A 26343-nucleotide genomic window follows, 5' to 3' on the forward strand; every position below is an offset into this window, starting at 1 on the left:
GAAACATAATTGAAGGTTATATGCTTGGGACAGTAAAGGGGTGTCTAGAAAAGACCTTTCAAAGTTCTTGAGCAAAATCTGTTGGATCCAGGATACCCAAATCTATTGGTACCCTGCTTCAACGGAGAAAATTCTAAGCGGAGATAAAAAAAATCCCTTAGGTCAAGAGGACCCTGATTATGCTTGAGGAACAGAACTTCTCTGTGACTGCAAGTGTTTGAGCAATCTGATTGGTAGGATATTTTGATTTGGAGTCATATCTGGTGGTGTTCAGGGCATTACTCAAGGCTCTGTGCTCATCTGTCTAGGGTTCTGGAAACCATCTGGGGTTCCAGGGATTGAACCTGCGTGCAAGGCAAGCACCTTAACTGCTGTGTCATCTCTCTGGTCCTATGACGAATGTCATTTTTGAGTGTGTTATTATTGACAGCCTGGCTGCATAGTGATCCTTTGCAACATGTGTACAAGTGGAGGATGTTAGCAGTTGATCTGGTATCATTACATACAAAAAAAAAATCTAAAGTGGCAAGTAATATTATAGAGATTTAGTTCTTTTAAAAAAGCAGATAGTGGATGTTTGACTATTATACAATTAAAAGCCAAGCACAAAAATTTGTAAATCTACAACTGTACCTCATGGTGTCTCACTAACAAAAATTCAAAAAAAAATGTAAATGATGGAGAATGGGCACTGGTTGGAGGGATGGGTACTGGGTCATTGTATAACTGAAAGCCGAGCACACAAAATTTGTAAGTCTACAACTGTACCTCATGGTGTTTAAAAATAAATAAATAAATAAATAAATAAATAAGCAGATAGTCATGTTTAAGTTAATGCATTGTTTCCTCAGGTTGTTTTTACCAGTTATGCTAAAATTATACAGCTTTTATTTGAAGGTTTTACATCTGCTCATACCCATTGCAAATGTAGATCCTCCATCTTCTCCTTCTCCTCTCCTCCTCCTTCTCCTCCTTTGCCTTCTCTTCCTCCTCCTTCTCTTCCTCCTATGCCTTTTCTTCCTCTTCCTCCTTTTCCTCCCCCTCCTTATCCTCCTCCTCCTCTACTTCTCCTCCTTCACTTCCTCCTCCTCCTTCCCCTCCTCCTCTTCTTCTTCTCCTCCCTTTTCAGTTCCCACTGGGCTGCGCCCAGGGACTAGCCCTGGATTTTGTGCTCAGAGTGACACCTAGTCCAGAGTGACCCCTAGCTATTCTCAGTGGACTTTACGCACGGGAATTTTAAACACTGTTAGCCAAGTGCAAAGCAAGAACCATAATCCCGCACTCTCACTCTCTCCCCTAATCCCTTGTTTTATCTTGTACAAATATCACACTCTGCCTTTGCTTTGTAATCCAAAACACACATGTTGTTGCTTTTTCCCACTTTTACATTTTTGTCAAGAGGTAGATAGGCATAGTAGTCAGCTGCTTTGATCCTGAAATTAGCAGATCTGAGTTCAAGTTCTGACTTCAATGCTGCCCAGAACTCTGTTTTAAATAGTAGCCTGAAGAGTTTAACTGTATAGGCAAAGGTCAACAGACTCTGACCTACAGGCCACATCTGCCTACGGGCCACATCTGCTTCCTGTCTTGGTAAATGATGTAAAGATACAGCCTACCTATGTAGTGTCAGTGACCTCTTGTTTTATCTTAAAGCAGCATTAAATCATAGCCATGAGATCACACCTGGCCAACATAACTTTATTCTGCTTATTCAACTTATATCTGCTCCTTTTCCAAAAAATTGCCAAACTCACTTATGCTGTGTGCATCTTTGGATTATTGTGGAATTCCATGTATTTACTCATGCAAAACATTTAATAGGCATTTAATGTAATTTAGATTTCCAAAATACCCATTTTGCTTGCTTCTCAATATCAAGTCAGGTTTTTTTTAAGAATATATAACATAATTTATGTGTATTTCCATATGTTCACCCAAGGTGGAGAAGAAAAATTTTGAATATCATATTTTGGTGATGCTTCTCCATTTCTGCACAAATATCAATTATTGATGTCGGTTTTATTTTTCTTACTATTCTTGATCTGAATATTATAAATTATATATACATGTATGCAAAACATCTTGGCTATTTTACAGCAATATGGGTAGATGGGTAAATTAATCATTGTGAAATCCTTTGAAAGTCTTGGCAGTGATGTACGGATGTAAAATGTATAACTATAGCAAACAAAAAGAAGGTGATGATACCTTAAGGATACTGATTTTTTTTATGGTCCCTTCCTTTTGTTATTACCACCAGAGACTTACATAACATTTGGGAAAATTTTCAATATTTAATCAGAAGCATTCTTATTTCATTGTATCCTATACTATTAGGCTACCTGAAATTGCTCCTCCTGTAAGTTGGTCATTTTTCCTTTTATAAAAAAAATTGGGCTCATTGTTTGTATTTATACATATGTTAAAATTTCTGATAAACAAGTTTATTTATTTATCTGAAGATATGATTACTGAAGCGCTTAATGGCCTTAGCCTCAGTAGTTGTACACATGTTGCAAAAGACCCTTATATTTGGGAGTGTTAACTATGGGAAAGAACAAAGAGGAAAATATTGTATTTGAGCCTTCCAACTAAATAATTTATCTAATTTTCTTTCCATTCTCAGAACCTGTGTCATACTAATTATAAAGCAACCTTTGTTGGCATCCGAAATATAACAGTCATTGCTTAATTTGTATTTATTCCAATGAAGTAAAGAGATTTGTTTTATTTTATTTTTATTTTATTTTTTAATGATTCTGGAAATGATATTTAAAACATTGTATTTAATGAGTTTCTTTCCATTATTGTTAATATCAAAATATAAACTATAAGTTATTTTCTTCTTTAAGCTTCTTTATATAGATTATTTAATTCAGCCTAATTTGTTTTAAATTGAAATATATAAAATAATGTTCCTCCCACATAGCTTTCCCTCTCATATTTGAGAAGATTGGATTTATTTTCACAAGCCAGTTTGTCTCCTAATGTCTTTGGCATAGCTCTAACACATGGAATTTTAAAAATAATTTTGTGAAGCCTGTATTGGACTTAGAATATGGGTAGATTTGGGAAAGAGACAAATGCAAATGATTATACTGTTTTTTGTGTATATGGATGATCTGCTTGGTTTCTCTCTTTTATTTTCTGGAGGGGGCATGTGTATTTGATTTTCCACATCACAACATAACTTTGTTAATTCCTGAAAAATAATTTTGATGTGATAAAGTTTTAGTTTTGGATTTAAATTATTCTGCTTTTATTCTGAAACTCAGAAGAAATTTTATCCTTGATAAGGTAAAGGTAAAGGCCCTCCCGTTGATCGTCGATTTGCTCGAGCGGGTCCAGTAACGTCTCCATTGGAGACTTTGTTGTTACTGTGTCTGGCATATCGAATACTCTCGGTAGCTTGCCGGGCTCTCCGAGAGGGGCGGAGGAATCGAACTCGGGTCGGCCATGTTGGCCGCTTGTAAGGCGAACGCCCTACCCGCTGTGCTATCACTCCAGCCCTAAATTAATTTTAAAAGTTTGCAAAACTATTTGAAATAAGAAAGTGAATGAAAATAATCCGGAGCCCTATTTTCAAGTTTTATCGTTATAGTCAGATTTATTTTGTATATACTATTATATAAAATGAGAATTGTGCATAATTGACAAGAATATAGTTTTTGACGCCTAATTCAGTACTACTTCTTTATGAGTTGCAAAAGATTCATTAATTTTTATAAAGTATGAGTTTTTTCAAACTGCATCAACCAACCATATATATAAAAGTATATGTGCATATGTATGTAAATGTAAGTTTCAAGCAACAGTTAATTTAGTTTGATGGCTTTCACTATTTTTGAAACTTTTACTGTTTCACTGAATATTTCAAAGAATGAGAGACTAACAAGAGAGAAAAGGCAAAAAAGAAGAGGTGAGAAAAAGAAAATGAAAAGGAATGAGAAGAGAAGTCATCAGCAGAACTGGTTTATGATGAAGTAGCCTCAGAACATGAGAGAGGGAAGGAAGCAATTTTCAAGATAGAAGGACAAGAGACTAAACTTAGGGGGATTCAAGATAGAAATCAAGAAAAAAAGTCTATTTAAGGGAAAGAAACTATGATGATCTTTGGCTATCTCTCAGAGATTTTTTTTATTATTTTTTTTTAGTGAGACACCGTGAGGTACAGAGAAAACTATCTCAAAGTTATTGCCATTAAATATAGGATTATTGCAGAGTAAACAAAAAATAAATAAACAAATAAACAAATTCTGATATTCATCAGCATTTCATTTCTTAATTTTTTGGGGGGAGCTGGAACCATACCCAGCTGTGCTCAGAGATCACTTCTGTCTCTGTGCTCAAGAGGTCACTATTGGTGCTGCTTGGGGACCATATGCCATGCTCTGGGGCTGAACTGGAGTCATACAGGGCAAGCATCTGGCATATATACTTTATTTATTCCTTAATTATGCATTCATTTATTTTTATTCACTCACCATGAGATACAAAGTTGTGCGTGAGTGGGTTTCAGTCATACAGTGTTCCAACACACCCTTGTTGTTCACCAGTATATATTTCCTACCACCAATGTTCCCAGTTTCTCTCTCACCACCCACCCCATACTCCCCCAGCTCCTCAGCCTGACTATATGTAAGGCACTCTCTCTCTATATATATATATATTATATATATATATCCCTCTCTCTCTACCTCTCTCTCTCTCTGTGTCTCTTTCTCTTTCTTTTTCCTTTTTCCTTTTAGGCATTATGGTTTGCAATACAGTTTTAAAAAGTTATCATGTTTATCCCTCTATCTACTTCTAGCACTCTGTTCTTGTCCAGAGTAATCATTTCCAGCTATCATTGTCATGGGGAGTTTTTTTCATTACTAACTGCCCTCCCTGCTTCACTGCTTATACCAAGTTATACATTTAAATTTTTAATGTGCCAAAACTTACAGGATTTTGTCATTAGTTTATAAAATTAGAACATGTTGACTGATTTCAATTTAATTTTAACTCAGATATAAACAGATATAGTCAGGATATGTTTATTATTATAAATACTCCCCCATTTAATTAAGTCTACTTATTATACTATACTAATGCTTAGTTATTAGTGAAACATCATGAGGTACAGTTGTAGACTTACAAACTTTCGTGCTTAGGTTTCAGTTATACAATGACTGAGTACCCATCCCTCCACCAGTGCCCATTAAGTAGTACAATATACACTATCCCATTTAATTCATTGTCAAGTGACTACTAAATTTATCTTTCATTTCACAGTGAACTAAATTTGGGTTTTAGAGAAAATGCATTGACCAAGTACATACAATTGATATAGCCATGTAGTATACCTCCAGATGTGTGGAAATTATGGAGTTTAAAAATTGGGCTCAAAAAGTCAGAAATTGAGCTCCCATTTGACCCAACAATACCACTCCTGAGAATATATCCTGGAGAGGCAAAAAAGTATAGTCTAAATGACATCGGCACTTCTATGTTCATTGCTGCACTGTTCACAATAGCGAAAATTTGGAAAAAAATAAAACCCGAGTGCCCGAGAACAGATGACTGGTTAAAGAAACTTTGGTACATCTACACAATGGAAAACTATGCAACTATTAGAAAAGATGAAGTTATGAAATTTACATACAAGTGGTTCTACATGAAAGTATCATGCTAGGTGAAACGAGCCAAAAAGAGAGGGACAGACACAGAAAGACTACACTCATCTGGGGAATTTAAAGTAACAGAATGGGATTGGAACACCCAAGAATAGTTGAGATGGAGGTCTGCTCCGGGGCTTGGAAGCCGGCAGCACATGCTGGGGGAAAAGGCAGCTCAGATAGAGAAGGGAACACCAAGTAAAGGATGTTTGGAGGACTAGCTCAGGATGCGAGATGCATGCTGAAAGTAGACTATAGACCGAACACGATAGCCACTCAATACCTCTATTGCAAACTGCAAGACCCTGAAGAAAAGCACAAGGGAATGACCTGCCACAGTGGTGGGGTGGGGTACGGGGAGATGGAGGGTAGGTGTGGGAGGGCTACTAAGATCATTGGAGTTAGAGAATGGGCATTGGTGGAGGGATGGGTACTCATTCATTGTATAACTGAAATCCAAGCACAAAAGTTTGTAAATCTACAACTGTGCCTCACGGTGTTTCACTAATAAAATAAATAAACAAATAAATAAATAAAATAAAAATTTATGTGTACCACATCAAAAAGAACAAGAATAACCAATGTTGATACGGATGTGGGAAGAAAGGAACTCTCATTAGAGATACTAGCTATATTACTTAGCAGGAATAGTGCTAATCTTTAATCTTGCACAAAATTTGGATTACAGCCTGCCACCAAATACAATTTTCATCAGTTTCTCACCCATAGAACTCTCTTTATCTCTTTCTCTCTCACCCCTCACCTAACCCCCACATAGGCATCCACATATATAACTTATTTCCTGAGAAACTAAGCATTATTTTCAACTTGCTCTACCTCTATCTTAAAAGGGTTTTCTCCATTTTATATCCTCTAAGTTACAAGTCCATTTTTGGTTTCAAACTGTATTGTTGTATTCAGAAACAATTTTCTTTGGTTTCTAGATGGCTCAGTCTTGATATAGACTTACAATAGCATTTTTCTTGAAGCTGACCCCGAAATATCATTTGGCAGTAATAATTAAGGAATGTGTTCATGGCTTATGTGGGCAATACTGTCAATAAGATGATAGGTTTTTTTTTTCAAAAAGTTAAATTTTATAATCTTGGATCTTGTGCCACACCCAGTGCTACTCCTGGCTCTCATTTAGGAATTATTCCTGGCAGTGTTCATGGAACCATATGGGATAGCAGAGATTTGAACCAGAGTTGGCTGTGTGCTTGGCAAGTGCCTTAGCCGCTGTACTATCTCTGGGCCCAGATGATAGTTATTTTGGTCTTGGTTGTATTACTTCATGAGTGTTACTCTCTATCACCCAGTTTTCCAGCATTAATTTTTTTTTATGTTTAGATGTATTCATTTGTAATTTGACTCAGGTGATCTTTTAAAAGAAAACAAACCTAATATGAGTAAATATTATAGACCTAATTATAAATTTTAATGAGATGGCAATTTATCAAGTTCAGGAATGAACATTCCTATAAAAGAAGTAAAATAGCTTATGAAAATAAAAGTTCATTAAAAATAAATTAAGAACAAGGAAAAGTTTTATAAAAAATGTACAAATAGTTATTATTTCTAAACTTTTACTATTAAAATACTGTTTGAATTTACTGTTATTTTTTCAAAATAATCTTTTAAGCCACTTGTAAATTAATATTTGTCGATGTATCAATATATTTTGGAGTTAATATCATTCATTTTATTCTAGGCTGTGGGGCAAATTGCTCATTTTAAAAACCCCATATTTTATTCTAAGGTACAGATAAGTTCAAGTTAGATACATAGACTTGAATTATGTAAATGTAAGCATTTAGTGAATGTTGTTATGCTGATTCTATTTGCCTAGAAATGTGACTTAGATTTTATCATAAAGTTTCTTGGCAGGATATTAAATAATTAAATTATATATTTTAAAGTGTTTAGGGATATTTTCTTTAAAACTTTAATATTGAAATTATCTGTGTGACAGAAGTACCTTAATAAATACTCATTTCTTGATTACAGGTTGAATATTTCAGGCATCTGAACCAATTATATTACTGATTATTTTGATTGCCAGAAATCCTTGAATGTATATATCTGTGTATGATATATTCTATTTCTATATTAGATACTTATATGTTAAGCATTTTAGTGGCTTATAATTTATAGGCATTCCCAGCTACATTTCATTATCTTTAATTTTTCAACATAAGGTTTTCAGTTTTGTATTAAAAGTTTGTGTAAGCTTAGGCCAGGGAAATAGTACAGGGATGAAGTTGATTGCTTTCCCTAGGCTGAATCCAGTTTGATCCACTCTCAATTCATATGGTTTGGTGAGCACTGCCAGGAGGGATTCCTGAAAACTGAGCCAAAAGTCGGCTTTAGAACAACCGTATGTGGTCCAAAAACTAAAAACTAAAATCAACAACCAACAAAAAATGTGTGTAAGCTAGTCAATATGTGTTGACAGTAGTCTGTATGGAAGGCGTAGGATCAGAGTCCAACTCATGTGTTACTTTTAGATATAGAAGTAACTAAAATTAATTACTTTTTCCACACATTTTATGCTACTAGGGTATATAGTACAAAGAACATATCAAAATCTTATCTTATAATAAGTTCATCTATTTATCTACCTTTTAAGTTAAGAGTTAACATCGAGTTCTGCAGATTTTTGAAAACTAGGATGTCCTGTATTTCATGTGTTTTTCAGAGAATGGGTTTTAAAAATAACATGAACTTTTGGAGACTCGCTGGAGTCATCTTAAAATCAAGGTCCCAGCATGTCTGTCAAAATCACCAAAATAAACGTGTGATCCTAAATTCTACTTCATGAGTTTATGGGACACTGATCAAGTGAATATATCAGCTATATTCTGGGCAGTCTTATGGCATTTTAAGGCAGAAATAGCAAATTGCCTTTTTTATTGTGTCCTTTGCCACACATTTTCTTACTTTGACCAAAGGCAAACCATTCAGTTGGGATGATTCAGTTCATTTATTACTGCCAAACACATTTAACAGTATTTTCAATTTATCCATAGTTTGGTATATATCATTGTCCCTCTCATTCTTTAATCCTCCCTCTGAAAGGAAAAATAATTTATGGGTGCTGAATTTGCAAATGATGGTGGTAGAGCCAGTAATAGACATCTTTCAGAAATTTGTATTTTCTCTGGTAATATATTTCTGATGCTTTTTCTGGTCTCCTATTTTAAACTCAAACCTTAGATTCACAGAACTAGTTCATTCATGTATAAGCTTAAGCTTTCATTGTCCATGTAACTGCTGAAGAGTAGAGTGCAAAACAGAATGCTTTAGCCAGAGGTCCTTATGTACTTAGATTTATAACATATTTAAGATTTTTCCACTTGATTTTGAGGTCTGATTATCTCAAAAATTAAAGAATGACATTGGGAGTAAAGTTTCCACCGATAACTCCTAGTAACCATTTTATAATTATATACTATAACGAAAGTGAGGTTCTATGCAGTAAAGAATTGACATAGCATGACTAGACTGCTCTCCTTTGAACGGGGTCATAGAGTTAATGTGACTGAACTGGTTAAGGAACTTTTTTTTTTTTTGCACAGAGCTAGTCTGGTTAGATTTTCAGTACCACATATAGTACCCCAAACTCTACCAAGAGTGATCCCTGAGCTCTAAAATGCCCACATCCAAAAGAACAAAAGCAACCAGTGCTGGCGCGGATGTGGCGAGAAAGGGATCCTCCTTCACTGCTGGTGGGAATGCCGACTGGTCCAACCCTTTTGGAAAACAGTATGGACGATTCTCAAAAAATTAGAATTTGATCTCCCATTTGACCCAGCAATACCACTCCTGGGAATATATCCCAGAGAGGCAAAAAAGTATAGTTGAAGTGGCATCTGCACTTGTTTGTTCATTGCAGATGCCATTATTCATTTACAATAGCCAGAATCTGGAAAAAACCTGAGTGCCCAAGAACAGATGATTGGTTAAAGAAACTCTGGTACATTTACACAATGGAGTACTATGTAGTTGTTAGAAAAGATGAAGTCATAAAATTTACATACAAGTGGTACTACATGGAAAGTATCATGTTAAGCGAAATGAGTCAGAAAGAACAGGATAGACACAGAAAGATTGCATTCATCTGGGGAACGTAAAGTAACAAAATGGGAGACTAACACCCAGGAGTGGCCGAGATTAGTACCAGGAATTTTGCTCCATGACTTGGAGGCCAGCCACATGTGCTAGGGGAAAAGGAAGCTCAGATAGAGAAGGGAGAACCAAATAAAGGGTGTTTGGAGGATCCTCTCAGGATGGGAGAAGCATGCTGAAAGTAGACTATAGACCAAACATGATTGCCACTCAATGCCTTTCTTGCAAACCACAGGACCCAAAAGGAGAGAGAGAGAGAACAAAAGGGAATGCCCTGCCACAGAGGCAGGGTAGGATGGGGAGACGGGGGGTGGGAGGGATGCTAGAACCCGTGGTGGTGAAGGATGGGCACTGATGGAGGGATGGGTACTTGATCATTGTATAACTGAAACCCAAGGACAAAAATGTGTAAGTCTATAACTGTACCTCATGGTGTTTCACTAATAAAAAAAATAGGAAAAAAAATAAAAGAGACCAGAGGTCTTTTATCCACTTTCTTCACTCATCTCCCATCCCGACTGATTCCTCCAGCCATCTTTTTCTTAGTGATCCCTTCTCTTTCACAGCTGCCATCTCCCCTTTGCTCATGAAGCAGGCTTCCAACTATGGAGCAATCTTATGTGTCACGTGTATCTACTATCCTTAGGTGTCAGCCTCATGTTATGTTGTTTCATACTCCACAAATGAGTGCAGTGCTTCTATGTCTGCCCCTCTCTTTCTGACTCATTTCACTTAGCATGATACTCTCCATGTCTATCCATTTATAAGCAAAGTTCATGATTCATCTCTACTGACAGCTGCATAGTATTCCATTGTGTAGATGTACCAAAGTTTCTTTCACCAGACATCTGTTCTAGGGCACTTCGGTTGTTTCGAGATTTTGGCTATTGTGAACAGTACTTCAATGGACATATAGGTACAGATGTCATTTCTACTCTGCTTTTTTTCATCCTTGGGATATATTCCCAGAAGTGGTATTGTAGAGTCATATGGAAGCTCAATTTCTAGTTTTTGAAGGATTGTCCATATTGTTTTACAGAAGGGCTGGTCTAGTGGGCATCCCAACCACAGTGAAAGAGTGTCCCTTTTTTCCCACATCCACATCCATGCCAGCACTGGTTGCTGTTGTTCTTTTGAATGTGTGTTAGTCTCTGTGGTGTGAGATGATATGTGTGTGTGAGATGTGTGGTGTGGTTGTTTTGATTTGCATCTCCCTGATGGCTAGCAATGTAGAGCATTTTTTTCATGTGCCTTTTGGCCATTTGCATTTCTTTTTTGAGGAAACTTCTGTTCATTTCTTCTCCCCATTTTTTGATGGGGTTGGAGGTTTTTTTTTTTTTTCCTTTTACAATTCTACTAGTGTCTTGTATGTCCTGGATATTAATCCCTTGTCAGATGGGTATTGGGTAAATATTCTTTACCATTCTGAGAACCAAACATGATAACCTCTCAGTGTTTGTATTGTAAACGATAATGCCCAATAGTAGAGAGAGATTATGGGGAATCATGTCTGCCATGGAGGCAGGGGAAAGGTGGGGGGGGTATACCGGGGATATTGGTGATGGGGAATGTGCACTGCTGGAGGGATGGGTGTTTGATCATTGTGTGATTGTAACCCAAACATGAAAACTTGTAACTATCTCACAGTGACTCAATAAAATCAAAAACAAAAAATAAAAAAAAAAGTAAAAAGATCAGATTTAAGCCCTGAGAACCACTAAGTATGTCCAGAACCTGCTTTTCTTCTGGAAGTCTATGTCTTTTATTATATACCAATGTAAATATTTTGTTATTAAGGTTATATATTCATAGTACTGTTAAGGTTGATGCTTTTGTCATATATGTCACTGCACTATTGTTTGAACATATTTTCAATTTAAGAGAATTTTTGAGGTTAAGGAGTTTCTTATTTTTAAACATATTTGGACTTTTAAATTTTGTGCTCTAAATTCATTATTATATCTCTTCTGATTTTGACAGAATTTTTTTCTCTTCTTTCACGAATCATTCTATTCACAGTTATAGAAAACTTTGCTCTTTCCAATAATATTTGAATTAATTGTTTTTAAAAAATTGTCGACTAAAAAAGTGAACAGATTTATTACGGTGTAACAGGAATGAAGAAAACATTTAGTATAGCTACACTTAACTAAGAATGATAAAATTGAGCAGTGATTTCTTTTGAATTTTTAGACTTACACCTTCTTTTCTTCTCTTTTCCTTTGAATTACAGTATTGTTTGTTTTAGAAATTATTTCTTTTATAGTAACTTGGGCACAGTTTTAAATGTTGAAGCTATAAGTCTTCATAGGAAACATTCAGTGTGTGGTTTGTGTTAGAAATTAGAAGCAAATATCTACAAGCCCAGACTTGTGATGTAAATCAGTAAATTAACTTGGTGTAAGAAAATTGTAGAGTTGTATGGAGTTGAGCTGCAAAGCACATGATATAGATAGATAGATAGATAGATAGATAGATAGATAGATAGATAGATGTCATGGTCACGGTCTTCCCATTGTTCATCGATTTGCTCGAGCGAGCCCAGTAACGTCTCCATTGGAGACTTTGTTGTTACTGTGTCTGGCATATCGAATACGTCACGGGTAGCTTGCCAGGCTCTGCCGTGCGGGCAAGATACTCTTGGTAGCTTGCCAGGCTCTCCGAGAGGGGCGGAGGAATCGAACTCGGGTCGGCCATATTGGCTGCGTGCAAGGCAAACGCCCTACTGCTGTGCTATCACTCCAGCCCATATATATATATACATATATATATATAAAAACTCCAATGGAAAAATTTTAAGTTTTTTAGGCTATACAGATGAAGCCTACAGATAGTTTGTGATCTCTAATTTGTGTGTTCTCATCTTCATTCATCTACCCAAGATGTTTCATATTTAAATGGACTTCTGTCCTACTCCAACGTCTTTGGCTAAAAATAATTTTGTTTACTTTTAAAAGTAAAATTAATATTGTCCATAAAATAGCAGAATTTGATATCTATGATCTTTTTAAAAAAAAACATTTTTTATGCTTGTCTTTCTTTGGAAATACTTATGGAATAACCTTGTTTGAGTAGAAGAGGGTCAGGGTCTAGCTCAGCCATCAGGAGACCTCGTACCAGGACCTAAGTTTGAAGCATGACCAACAGCCCCCTCCTCTTCTCTTTTTTGAGCACCATTGAGTAGAACCCTGAATGTCCTCTAGCTTACAGGACCTGAACTGCTCTACCTCTTCAGGTGCTGCCACTGAATGCCATGGCTCATTGTTCAAGCTTTGCCAGGAAGAAACCAATGAGCACTGTGAGCCACACTTGGGAGATCCCCCTTTGTCAAAGGAAAAGTATAGTCTGCTGTCTAGAAGAAAAGTTCATGGGTTTAGAATGCCTATTCTGTAAGCTGGAGTGATAGCACAGCGGGTAGGGCGTTTGCCTTGCATGCAGCCAACCCTGGTTTGATTCATCTGCCCCTTTCAGGGAGCCTGGCAAGCTACCGACAGTATGCCGCCAGCATGACAGAGCCTGGCAAGCCCCCCATGGCATATTTGATATGCCAAAAACATTAACAACAAGTCTCACAATTGAGACTTTACTGGTGCCCGCTCGAGCAAATCGATGAACAATGGGAGGACAGTGCTACAGTACTACTTTGTAAGAATATGGCTGTCAATTCAGACCCCAGTGCCATTTGAGTGCAGAGCCCAATACTGGCATCCATTGTCAGCTTGGGAGTTCTGTCTGTACTGCTGATTGCCTTACAGCTGCACTAAACTAGTCTTGTGTAAGTACCATAATGTAGGGCTGCAAATCTTGATGAGAACTAAGGTTGGGAAGTATACATATAGGATCAGTGCTCTGATCAGTAGGCACAGCAACCTGATGGAGACGCGGTAAAGGGGTGTGACCATAAGCGAGTCCCTTGGCCAATTGTGCTAGTACCATGACCAGATGTGTGACCCTGGCATTGCCCACTGCTGAAGTATGTGTGAACACCACAGGAGATGTGTGTACAATTCCTGGTCATTGCAACCACAGCTTCATAAACCGTGAAGGGAAGGTGGAGGGTGGTAATAAACGCCAAATAGAGACCTGTATATGCCTGTGTGAAGGCAGGACATGTATGAAAACTCTATAACTTTCCATTTTATTCTTGTGAATATAAAACTGCTCCTGAAAGTAAAGCTTATTTTATTCAACTTTGAATAAAGTAAAAGGAAATTCTTGCAGAAATTAGAGTTTTTTAAATTAGAGTTTTTTTTTTAATTTAATTCACTTCTACAATACCTCGGTCTTTTGATTTCTCTCTCTCTCTCTCTCTCTCTCTCTCTCTCTCTCTCTCTCTCTCATTTGTTTTTGCACCACATCAATGGATTTAGGGTTTGCTTCTGGTTCTGTGATCAGGGATCACCTCTGGCAGGACTCAGGGAACAAAACTAATATTTTGTCCCAAGGAGTAAGCCTGAGGCTAGCATGTAACAAAAGCTTTACCTGTTGTGTTATTTCATTTTTCTGACTTTCACTTCTTTTTATTTGACCCTCATTTCTTTTATCTTCATTTTTTTCTTTAAACCATGTATCAATAGGAATCAGTAGTAATCTACTGTTATTGAGAGTTGGGCCTAACAATTGAGATATGCCAGGTTCCCTTTCATAGCTAGTAAATTTCATAGATTTACAATTTCTTTAAATTTCTTTCATTTGTTTTTCTTTAATAAAAAGTTTGTTTTTTTTTTAAGCTGAGTAATTTATTTAAAGTTGTTAATTACCAACAACACTCATCAGCCCTCAAAGTTTAGATTTACAATATTGGGTTTGTTTGTGATGACTGAAGCTCCACTTATGTCAGATTGTTCTTTAATATATGGAAGGTCTAAAAAATCGACATAAATTTCCACTGGGTTAAAGATTTGTGTACACTATTACTGCTTTGTCATTAAACTAAATGAGGTATTAGAGTTTTAAAACTGCAGTTATAATAAGATAGAGAACTCAACCATAGCTATATGACTACAGAAAATAGGAATTGATGGTGCCCTTTTTCCAGTTGTCCAAAATAGACTTGCTTCGTGCAGTGTTTTTAATTGAGTTATGCAGTGTTTTATTCTCTTCCTGATTTTATGGATGGTGCACTCCTAAACTTGTAGAACTTTTTGAACATGTGGAGTTTAGTAATTAGATTTTCTGTCTTCCCCCTTATAAAACAATTCTGGTAAATGCAATAATGCTTATCTTGTGGTTGATTTCAAAAGTTTCTTTTTCATGTTGTTTCCATTCTGAATTGAATGTTTAAAATTGTAGGATGAGGAAAAAATGTAAGGAGACAAAACATTAAAGAAATCTTTCTACTAATGATAAAATTATGTTTTCTCAAAGGAAAAAGGTTATATTACATGAAAAATCTTTATGAGAATTCAGAGATTTTATTTATTTTTTGCTGCTGTGTAGTAATAATCCATGTAAGTTTGTAGGAGACATAGCATTTTAATGAAGTGGAATGTTGAGACTTACAACCCAATTTTTACATAGTTTGCCTTTTATTCCAAATATTAAGAGAGCACACAGCTGAAAATTTTAATTTTTTTGGAATAAGTTTTATAAAACTAATAAAAAATCACTAATAGTTTTTAATTTTTGTATCATGTACAGTTCTTTGAACATTATGATTTTTAAGATTGAGATTTATAATTTTAAATAATACCATTTGTAGAAAACATTTGTAAGTTGTGTTTATATCTTTATGTGCCTAATTTTAGTTGGGAAGTCTTACGTTTCCTGCTATCAAACTTGAGATGGTGGTTGGAAGAGTATGGTTTTGATGGATTTCGTTTTGATGGTGTCACATCTATGCTTTATCACCATCACGGGATGGGTAAGTAACTTGTTATTTGATAGACACGACTAATGACTTTCTGTTTTACCAAATGAGTCCAAAAAGGCATAGCGTTTAACTACAAATGCTCTAATGGCCACTTTTGACTTTGTTTTCATTAGTTTCACTTTGGAACTCTTTCCTATTATCAGTTTTTTTTATTACAAGAGATTGGAAATTACATTATATAAGAAAGTGGATGATAATGCCGTTTTTGAAAAGTGTCTTCTTAGTGCCCATTTAATAACATTAATTATATTTGTAAAAGCTTTAAAATCCATTCTTTTGTTTGTTTTGTTTGTTTGGGGGCCACACCCAGCCGTGCTCAGGGTTTGCTCCTGGCTGTGGACTCAGAGATCACTCCTGGTGAGCTTGTAAGATAATATGTAGTGCTGAGAACCTAACTTAAATGTATGCAAGGTAATCACTTTACCCATTGAACTATCTTCCAAAACCCTAAAAAATGGTTTTGTTTTAAGAAAATATTTAGTTTACACCCTTAGAATATGAACATAATGGGATCAGAACAATACTAGAGTGGATAACACACTTGCCTTGGTTGTGATCTACCTGATTTCAAGTCTTAATTCCCCATATGGTCTCCCAAGCACAGCCAGGAGCAATTCCTTGACACCTGGAGTAAGTTCTGACACTCCCCCTCCACCCCCTGGTGTGATTCAAAACACAAATATTACTCCCCATTCAAAAAATATATATAAATATGACCATAATTTCTATGAAAATAGTAAAAATATGAAAAAAATTGAGAATGTATGATTTTTTGCATATTATACACTGAATAAAACATATTTTGAATATAGATGCATTCAGTTTCAATTGAATTTTTTATCTATAATAAAATAGTAGTCAGATCTTTCAGAATAAAATCAATATAAAATAATATGCATCAGAGATTCCAATCCCCTGCTAGATAACATGGTAAACAGTTGCTGCTTTTTTTAGTGGCAATCCACAAAAAAGGAGGAAAGAATCTCTGTCAAGTGTGCTGCTCTCTGCTCTTTGACATGGCGCTGTTCTTGTGAACTGCTCTGGGGAAAGAAGTTGAATCTGTACAGTCTTTCAGACTTTATTGAAACTCTCCAGTTTGGAGAGAAGCAGATTGAGAGGATAGAAAAGGTAGGCAGGGAAAATTTTAAGAAAAATTATCTCCTAGACTAAAACAAGTATCCTATCCAGATCTCTCTCTATTGAGGAATGAGATTTTTTTTCCAAAGAATTTTGAAGTCGGGGAAATGAACTGAAGGATATTCAATATGCTTTGATGGGTAGAATGTCCAAGTAAGATAAAAATTTCTGAGTTATATAACATATTTTGTTTCTCTGTTGAGAAGAGAGAAAATCATCAACAACAAAAGACAACTAAAACTGTATCCTGCACATGTATCCCAAATAAAGTTGAAAGAAAGCTAACCCCAGGGTCAAAGTACTTAGCTCATATATTAAGTAGAGATAGACTCTAATCCCAAATGAATGATGTATACTGTAACACCAAAAACTAGGATGTAGGGGAATGTGGATCTAGAAGGATGTTGGAGGAAATTAACTGATTTTGCCTTCATAGGAAATTCAGATTGTATGTGTTGAAACATTTATTTAAATTTTTGTTTGTTTTGGTGCCACACTTGGTGGTGCTGAGGCCCAGCTCCTGGTTCTGTGCCCAGAGATAAGTCCTGGCATGACTTTGAGGCACATATGTGATGCTGGGAGTTTAACTTGTGGTCATCCATGTGTAAGAGAAGTATTTTACCTGCTCTACTATAATCCCTAAGTTGAAACATTTAAACCAATGTAACAATGACCTAATTGTATGCATTTCGTTTTTAATTTTGTTAAAACCATATAGTAGATCTCACAGTGATTCAATAAAAAGACAATATTTTTTTTAAAAAAGCATATAGTAGTGGAGCGATAGCACAGCAGGTAGGGCGTTTGCCTTGCACGCAGCCAGCACAGCCGACCCGAGTTTGATTCCTCTGCCCCTCTCAGAGAGCCCAGCAAGCTACCGAGAGTATCTCACCCGCACTGCAAAGCCTCACAAGCTCCCCATGATGTATTCAATATGCTAAACACAGTAACAAGTCTCACAATGTTACTCGACCTGCTCGAGCAAATCAGTGAACAATGGGAGGATAGTGACACTCACAGTAGAGGCGAACAAAAATTAGCAGGTCGTGATGTGACAAAAATGTGCCTAAATGTTTATATTTAGACTTATCTTTGAAATATTTTCCTTTGAAATATAGTTAAATTGTTTTATTATTATTATTATTATTATTATTATTATTATTATTTGAGAGAGAGCTCAGTTCAGCTATAGGACATAATTTGCTTGTTTGAAGCTTGGATTCTATCCTTAGTATCAGATGGGTCCATGAGCACTAAATGTGTGGCTATTAAACAACTAAAGTTATTTCTTTACTAGTTGTAGTTATTTTGTTTAGTTTTGTTTAAAAAAAAGTTAAATCATAGAGTTGTTTGAACTTTGAATGTTCACATGGAATATTTTTTAAAGCTAGGTCTTATTTTTGCTCATGATAACATTGTAGCCAGGAGACACATATACTTTGTTGTTACAACAAAAATGCTATCAATTAATTGGGGAGAGAATTTACTTAAATTTAGCACTTTTATGTAAATATAATGCCTTCATATTGGTTGATTTTGTTATACTTTTTCTCTAGGTCAAGGTTTTTCAGGTGATTACCACGAATATTTTGGACTCCAAGTAGATGAAGATGCCTTGATTTATCTCATGTTGGCCAATCATTTGGTTCACACATTGTATCCAGATTCTATCACAATAGCTGAGGTATGGCTATAATGATTTCCTACCCCCAACCCCCTTTAATACAGAACATTTTCCCAGCATATACTATTTGAATAATTAATTTTATTTTGTCAATAATTGCATAATGAAGTTGTATCCTCATGGGAGGTCTGCTACCTTGTATGGCTGGCTGGCCTTTAATTTAGAATTCAATAGTTTCCTATTAGTAGATAATGTACACTAATTACTTTTCATCATTGCATGGAAAAAAAAAAGCCAGTGGTTAGAAAATAAAATACTCTAATAAGTGGACAGGTCTTTTTACGATGAGACCTTCAGCAGAGTAAGGAATTGAATATTAATGTGCTTCTCTCTCTCTCTCTCTCTCTCTGTCTGTCTCTCTCTCTCTCTGTCTGTCTCTCTCTCTTTCTCTCTTCTAATTTTCTGGTTTAATCATTAGAGATGGCATGGATCACTGCTTGTGAGCTTCTATGAAGCTTCTTGTTCTGATGCGATTACCTTTCTTGTTTACGTTACTGCTCTTGGATTGCCAAATGTTCACTAGTTATTCATGATTACTGAAGACTCATGATTAACTGTCCCAAGGCTGCACCATAATGATATAATTCGGTATATGCATAATTGACAATTCCCTTCATGGTGATAAATGTGATAAATTAAGAAGTTTGTTAAATGCTTATGCTAATTTAGATTGAGTACTAAAATCCCTCTGGTTTTCTAAGTTTTCTAGCTAGGAATTATTATTAAAATTGAATTTAATGTGTTAAAATTGTTCTGTATATATTGTAGGGGTTGACATATACTATGACTTTCAAAGGATTAAGATGTGTTTTTACCATTTTTCTTTATCAGAATTAAATGCATTCGTGACATTTTTTTTCTGTAGAATTTTTTAAAATCAAAAAATCGTTCATTGATTTTTACTATCATATTTCAGAAAACTGTAGCACTGCACTGTCACTGTCCTCCCGTTGTTCATCAATTTGTTCGAGCGGACACCAGTAACATCTCCATTGTGAGACTTGTTGTTAATGTTTTTGGCATATCGAATATGCCACAGGGATCTTGCCAAACCTTGCCATGTGGGCAGGATACTCTCAGCTTGCTGAGCTCTCTGAGAGGGACAGAGGAATTAAACTCAGGTCGGCCGTGTGCAAGGCAAACACCCTACCTGCAGTGCTATTGCTCCAGCCCATTTGAGAAAACAAAATTTCTAATTAAATGCTATGAATTTCTTGTGTCTCAAGAGAATGAGCAATTACTCTCTTCTGATCATTTGTGTTTGTTATAAATATCTTCTGGGAATTAATTGGCAGCTCTAAATTCCTAGAATGAAAATTATCTTAAGTGGAATAAAAATAAATCCTAGAATTATGATATCATTTTGATAAATGGCTTTTTTTCACTCTCTCTATCCCTATACTTGGTCATAGCTTATCAGTCTTGCTAATTATTGTGCTGGTACTTCATGTGCTGAATATCTTTTAAGATCAAATTATATTTTAAGATTTTGTTTCTCATATACTTTAATTTTATCTTTCAAACATCAAAAAGTTAATTATTTTGTCAATTATTTTTATGGCAATTCAAAGTGGAGATATTACACATGACAAATTGCTATAAACAATTAATGACAGCATGATCAAAAAAGGGTTTGAAGAAAAAGAAGCAATTATTTAATATATGGGACTTAAAATTGTTACATTGATCTTTCCACTCATTGCAAGTAAAATAGTTTCATCAACTAGGGAGCTCTTGTCTGATTATCAATGTTTCTACCTATGAAACTTTGAGACTTTAGCCTACTTTATATTACTTGGTTTTAGATCTTTTTTAAACAAGATTTGTCTTCAATTTATTCTACTTAAATTGAAAACTACTTCAATTTCAATACATCACTTTTCTGTCTAGTGGGAGTCTCTTCAAAATGTAGAATTGATCCTCATGAAACAAAAAAAAAATATTGTGTAACAAATAAATGCAATTTTGTATGACACCGTATAATATAATTTGAAATGGTTTGTAATGAAGATATTAAAATTGAATTTAATTAAAATTTCTAGAATGTATTTAAAATTCCACAATGTTATATTTATCAAATTAAAACTATTTGTAATTGAGATTTTTCCCCATCGGAATATTTATAAAAATTCTAGCTATTACATAATCAAAGCTATTTAAAGTGTATTTGAAATGTATACCTACCTGATAATTGCAACTTAAAAAAAATGATGGCTTACTGTTAATCCATCTTTTTTCAGTTTTATAAGCTATTGTGTATAATGTAAATAAGATGATTGACAAAGATATTAGTTACCTTTGAATGTGTCCCACTATCTGCTTTACTTTCTTCTCATTCACAAAAATATAATTATTTTTGGAGTTCAGAGGACAGATGTTCATTGTTGCCTGTTTTTTTCTGGGTGGATTTTTAGGCTTTTATGTGTTGTAGATAGAGAGTATTTGAGCTTAAGAGAACTGGTATATGGGTCATCTTATGAGAAGTGAGGAAAATTATATAAGTAAGTAGTTGGACATATTATGGATTATTTATAATATAAATGCAAATGTCTTCGACATGAACAGCAAGAAAAATATAATACTTTATACATTATATAATACTTTGTGCTAAGTAGACAGAGTATTTAGAACCTGAGGCAGAGGGAAATAATAATGGACAAGTGCAGTCTCTTTGTTTAACTCAGTGTACTTCTGTTAACCACTATTCAAACTGTATCACATATTAATTTTTGATATTAAAGTATGTTTCTTATACTTAGATTTAGTTTAAGAATTCCCAACAATTGGGGCCAGAATGATAGTACAGCGGGTAGGGCATTTGCCTTGCATATGGCCAACCTGGGTTCAATTCTTGGCATCCCCAAGCACTGCCAAGAAAAATTCATGAGTGCAGAGACAGGAGTAACCCCTGAGCATCGCTGGGTGTGACCCAAAGAACAAACAAATAAATAAATAAATAAATAAGAACTCCCAAGTATCATATTCTATGTCTTATTGCTCTTAATAATACCTTCGTCCTATTCACTCAGCAGACTCCTGATAGTTCCTTAAGTCTATTCATTCAGAAGATACTTGTTAAGTATCTACTACCTGCTAATTATGCTCTACTACTCTGGAATCTCTCCTCTTATAAGTAAACAATAGCAGACCACCACCACCATAACAAAAAAAATGTAGACCCTTTCATCTGGGAAACATAAAGTAACAAAATAGGAGACTAACACCCAAGAATAGCCAAGATAAGTACCAGGACGTTTACTCCATGTCTTGGAGGCCAGCCGCATACTCTAGGAGTAAAGGAAGCTCAGATAGAGAGGGAGCACCAAATAAAGGGTGTTGGGAAGATCCGCGCAGGATAGGAGATGCATAATGAAAGTAGACTATAGACCTAACATGATTGCCACTCAATTCCTCTTTTGCAAACCACAGCACCCAAAAGGAGAGAGAGAACAAGAGGGAATGCCCTGCCACAGAGGCAGGTTGGGATGGGGGGATGGGGGGTGGGAGGGATACTGGGATCAGTGGTGGTGGAGAATGGGCACTGGTGGAGAGATGGGTATTCTATCATTGTATAACTGAAATCCAAGCACAAAAATTTGTAAGTCTACAACTGTACCTCGTGGTGTTTCACTAATAAAATTTTTTTTAAAAATGCAGACCCTTATGAATCTTATGATCTAGCAGTTGAGTGAGAAAACAGATAACTAAACAGCAAATAATGATTGTTTTGGTTCCTGAAGTGAGTCTTAGAGCTTTCTGATTTGAGCTTTTCGATTATTGTTTATTGAAAGTGTTTGAAAGGTAGTAGCAAACTGTCTCATAAGATGTTAATTTGGCAGCAGTTAGTGTGAATAAAAACTGGAAAAATGCAGAATTCTGTTTTGAAACAAATTGTTCTAAACAAGCAGAAAGGAAGATTGAATAAGACAGTGCTTAAAGAGAACAAACAATGTGACTTATTTGAATGCTAATATGAATTTAGAATTGATAGTACTTGACTCATAGTTTATCACATTTTCATATTAACATGTTATTATAACTGGGTCCTTATATTTGTATTGTTTTTCTTTCATTTTGGCTTAAATATTCATCTGCTTCTTATCTAGAGATGGTAAGATTTATTTGAGAGACATTGTTGAATTGAAAGGCCAGACATCTAAGTCCTGGTTCTACCATTGAGAATGTTTTCTTTAAACCTTCACCTTAATAATCTTCTGTTTTGTAGCTACTAAGTATAAAGAATTTGCTAGATAACCTCAAAGGTCTTTTCAAAGTAGGTAGTGAAAGCCATCTTAATTCTTCACTCTTCATGTTCTGGCTCCCCTTTCTACCTCGTCTGAAGCCAAGTCTTAGTTCATGTGAATGCTTTGTAGGAAGGAGCAATTTTAACAGATATATGTGTGTGTCTGTAAGCTACATGTATTTTGCTTGATTGGTTGGGGCCCTCCTTGGTTGTACTCAGGGATTACTCCTGACTCTATGCTTAGGGATCTCCTAGTAGGGTTCAGAGGACCATAGGGGATACCAGGGACTGAACCTGGGCTGGCCGCTTGCAAGGCTAGCCTTCCACCTGCTGTCCCTTTGCTCCAGCCACCTATATTCATTTATTTTATTTGATAAGTGCTATAACAATAAAAAGTGGTAACACCTAAATATAAATCTGTGAAATTATTGAACAGTAATAGTTTAACTTATTTTTGTTCTGGATGTAAAATTCAGGAAAAAAAAAATCATGTACCTTGTAAGATGGGCCGGAGTGATAGCACAGCAGTAGGGTGTTTGCCTTGAGTACAGTCGACCAGGCCGAGCAAGCCGGGTTCGATTCCTCCACCCCTCTTTGAGATTGCAGCAAGCTACCAAAAGTATTTCGCCGACATGGCAAAGCCTGGCAAGCTACCAGTGACGTATTCAGTATGCCAAACACAGTAACAAGTCTCACAGTGGAGACATTACTGGGCCTTCTCGAGCAAATCGATGAACAATGGAGGACAGTGCTACAGTGCTACACTGTAAGATCAAAGTCATCCTACAGCTCATCAGGCAAAATCCTTGGCTGGGAAATGAGATAGGCTGCCATAGTTCCCTCTGCCTTTGCAATTCTGCTGCTAAAATACTCTAAAATGATCACCACCACCACCTTATTATTTTATTTGTTGGAACAGGTATTAGTGTAAGAAGAAAATTAAAGAATTTAGGAAAAAAGTCTACAATATGTACTGATAATGCTGACAAATTTTGTTTTAGGATGTCTCAGGAATGCCGGCTCTCTGTTGTCCAATTTCTCAGGGAGGAGGTGGTTTTGACTATCGATTAGCCATGGCAATTCCAGATAAATGGATCCAGGTATGATTTCATTTATTCTTTCCTGTGAATACTATGTTTTCTTTGGCTTATGTATTGTTTTTAAATATATATATTAGTTCCACATATTATACTTATTGGACTAAGTTTTTATATTCAAATATGGATTGTCATTGCTTTTATTTTTACTTATTCTTTGTTTATTTGTTTTTTTGACCACCGGTTGTTGCATAGGGGTTATTCCTAGCCATGCTGGGGGACCTTGTGGTATTAAACGTATCACCTGAGCCCTCTGCTACAGCTCCTAGTTGAGCTGTCTGCCAGCACCAGCACCTCTTATCACTTTTCAATAAAGTGCTGCTTAGATTGCTAAAATATCTAAGTTAAAATATTCATCTTCGCATTATTCAGATAAGGGGAAATTTGGAGTCCTGCCTAAAATATGGTCTGTTGAATGGACTTTTGCCTTATTTTTGCTGTTCTATGAAGCTTTGATGTTGAATAATTAAAACACTCTAAGCTTCATCAAAATATCTGTTTCTGTCTGCAAACCATCAAGTATTGCAGGTGTTACTCCTTAATTCACAGAACTTTATTCATGGGTGTGGTCTTTGCTCAACTGATTTTCACTCATGCCTTCCTTCTCTCAGTATATAAAAGTTTCTTCCATGAATCAGAATGTACGTGATAACATTGATAACTTGTGCATTCTTCCTAACACCATTTTATCAATAGTAACATAGTGACATCTTAGTGATTTTGGATTATATGTATTTCATTGAATGTTTTCCTAAAGTTCTAAAGTTATTTCATAGACAAAGATCTTACATATAATTATACTTTGTTGTTGTTGTTTTGGTTGTTTTTGTTTTTTGGGTATACTCAGAGATGCTCAGGGGTTACTCCTGGCTCTGTACTCAGGAATTTCTCGTGGCAGTGCTTGGAGGACCATATGGGATGCTGGGGATCTAACCCAGGTCAGCTGCATGCAAGACAAAAAATGCCCTACCCGCTTTAGTATTACTCTGGCTCCTAGAACATTTCTAAGTGCCAGGTAAACCATGTGTTACATATGTGGAATCATACAGGAATCAAGCATCTTGAACCCTTTGAACTAGTGATATGAAAATAGAATAGTAGAAATGGTTGACTTTGTTTCAGATATACTTATTGTACTAAGTTCTTCTATTCAAATGTGGATCGGAATTGTTTTTATTTTCACTATTCTTCTTCTTTTTTAACCACCTGCATGCCTGACCTCTGCTTTGTGCTTATTCAACAATACTATTGGAGCAAGTTGCTATTGCATTCCAGTCAGCTATTTCTTCAACCCTAAGCCAATATGTGCAGGTCAAGACTTTGACACACAACTTCTGCTTCTCCATTTATGATGTCCTGTTAAGTATTACCAGGTCAAATTCAAGTGTTTAATGAAATCATTTACACTTAGATGTCTAGTAAGCTGATGATTTTTCTAGCTTTGTACCCCTGGGATTTTACTTTATATTTGCTATTTTAAAACATTTTCTGGGGAAACTAGATAGGTGGGACAGTGGGTAAGGCACTTGCCTTGCATGTACCCAGCTCAGGTTAGATATCCAGCACCCTATATGGCTAAAGTGATCCCTGAGCTCAGGTATTCCCACAAAATAAGTAACTTCTAATCTAACACTTCTGATATATTTATGTATTGTATTGTATTTGTTAAATATAATTACTATAGTTTTGGGTCACATGTTTACATTAGTGTGAATGGTTTTACTGTGCAATTACCATACTTTACTGCCACCAAGACCTAAGACCTCCACCAATGTCACTCTGTTCCTTCCAGTCAACCAATTCCCTACCCACATTGCCCCCCCTTACTTGGTATTCTTGGGTAATAGCTAAAGAGTGATATCTTCCCTTTCACTTAATTACCTACCCGCATTGCTCCCTCCTTACTTTGTATTCTTGGGTTAGAGAGTGGAATCTCTGGGTCTATTTTATAGTTCTATTTTTAATTTTTTTGAGTAGTCCCCATATTGTTTTTCCATTTGTTGCTTCTGAACATTTTTTACATAAGCCACTCTTGCTGGTGTGAGGTAATATATCATTGTGTCATAAAAACATTGTCTTATAAAAACATATAAGTCTTTAAAGGTATTTGTAGATCCTCAGTCAATTGTAAGAAATATACTGAGATCTGGTATACACTTAACCAGTATTCCCCAACTGTAATAGATTGAAAACATTATATAACAGCTGGGAATACTAGCATTGCTAAAGATATGGAACATTTTAATCAATTCAGAATTCTGTTTTGTTCCCTTTATAGGTAAAACTATTTCCCTCTGTCCTCAATAATTTCATAGCTTTTGGAAAGCATTAATATTAGCTACATTTTAATATTTTCCTTTTAAAAATATAATAAAATAGAATCATATGGTAACTGTTCAGATTATCATTTACACTCATCAAAATTCTTTGAAGAGCCACACAAGTCGCCATATGAATCAGGGAAGGATTCTGATTTTGTTTTGTTTTATTTTTTGACTTCACCCCTCTGTAATCAGGGCTTACTC

At 35.6% G+C, this 26343-nt stretch overlaps 1 protein-coding gene across 1 annotated transcript in view; it reads left to right on the forward strand.

The window, feature by feature from the left end:
* GBE1 (1,4-alpha-glucan branching enzyme 1) overlaps positions 1–26343 on the forward strand; it is a 334927-nt gene that overhangs the window by 210264 nt on the left and 98320 nt on the right. The window contains exons 8-10 of the mRNA XM_056135449.1: positions 15533–15648; positions 18351–18478; positions 23723–23821. Of these exons, the coding sequence (XP_055991424.1) occupies positions 15533–15648; positions 18351–18478; positions 23723–23821 (343 nt within the window). The remainder of the gene's footprint in view (positions 1–15532; positions 15649–18350; positions 18479–23722; positions 23822–26343) is intronic.

The sequence above is a fragment of the Sorex fumeus genome, unplaced genomic scaffold, assembly GCF_029834395.1.
Source record: "Sorex fumeus unplaced genomic scaffold, SorFum_2.1 ptg000115l, whole genome shotgun sequence".
NCBI classification, from domain to species: domain Eukaryota; kingdom Metazoa; phylum Chordata; class Mammalia; order Eulipotyphla; family Soricidae; genus Sorex; species Sorex fumeus.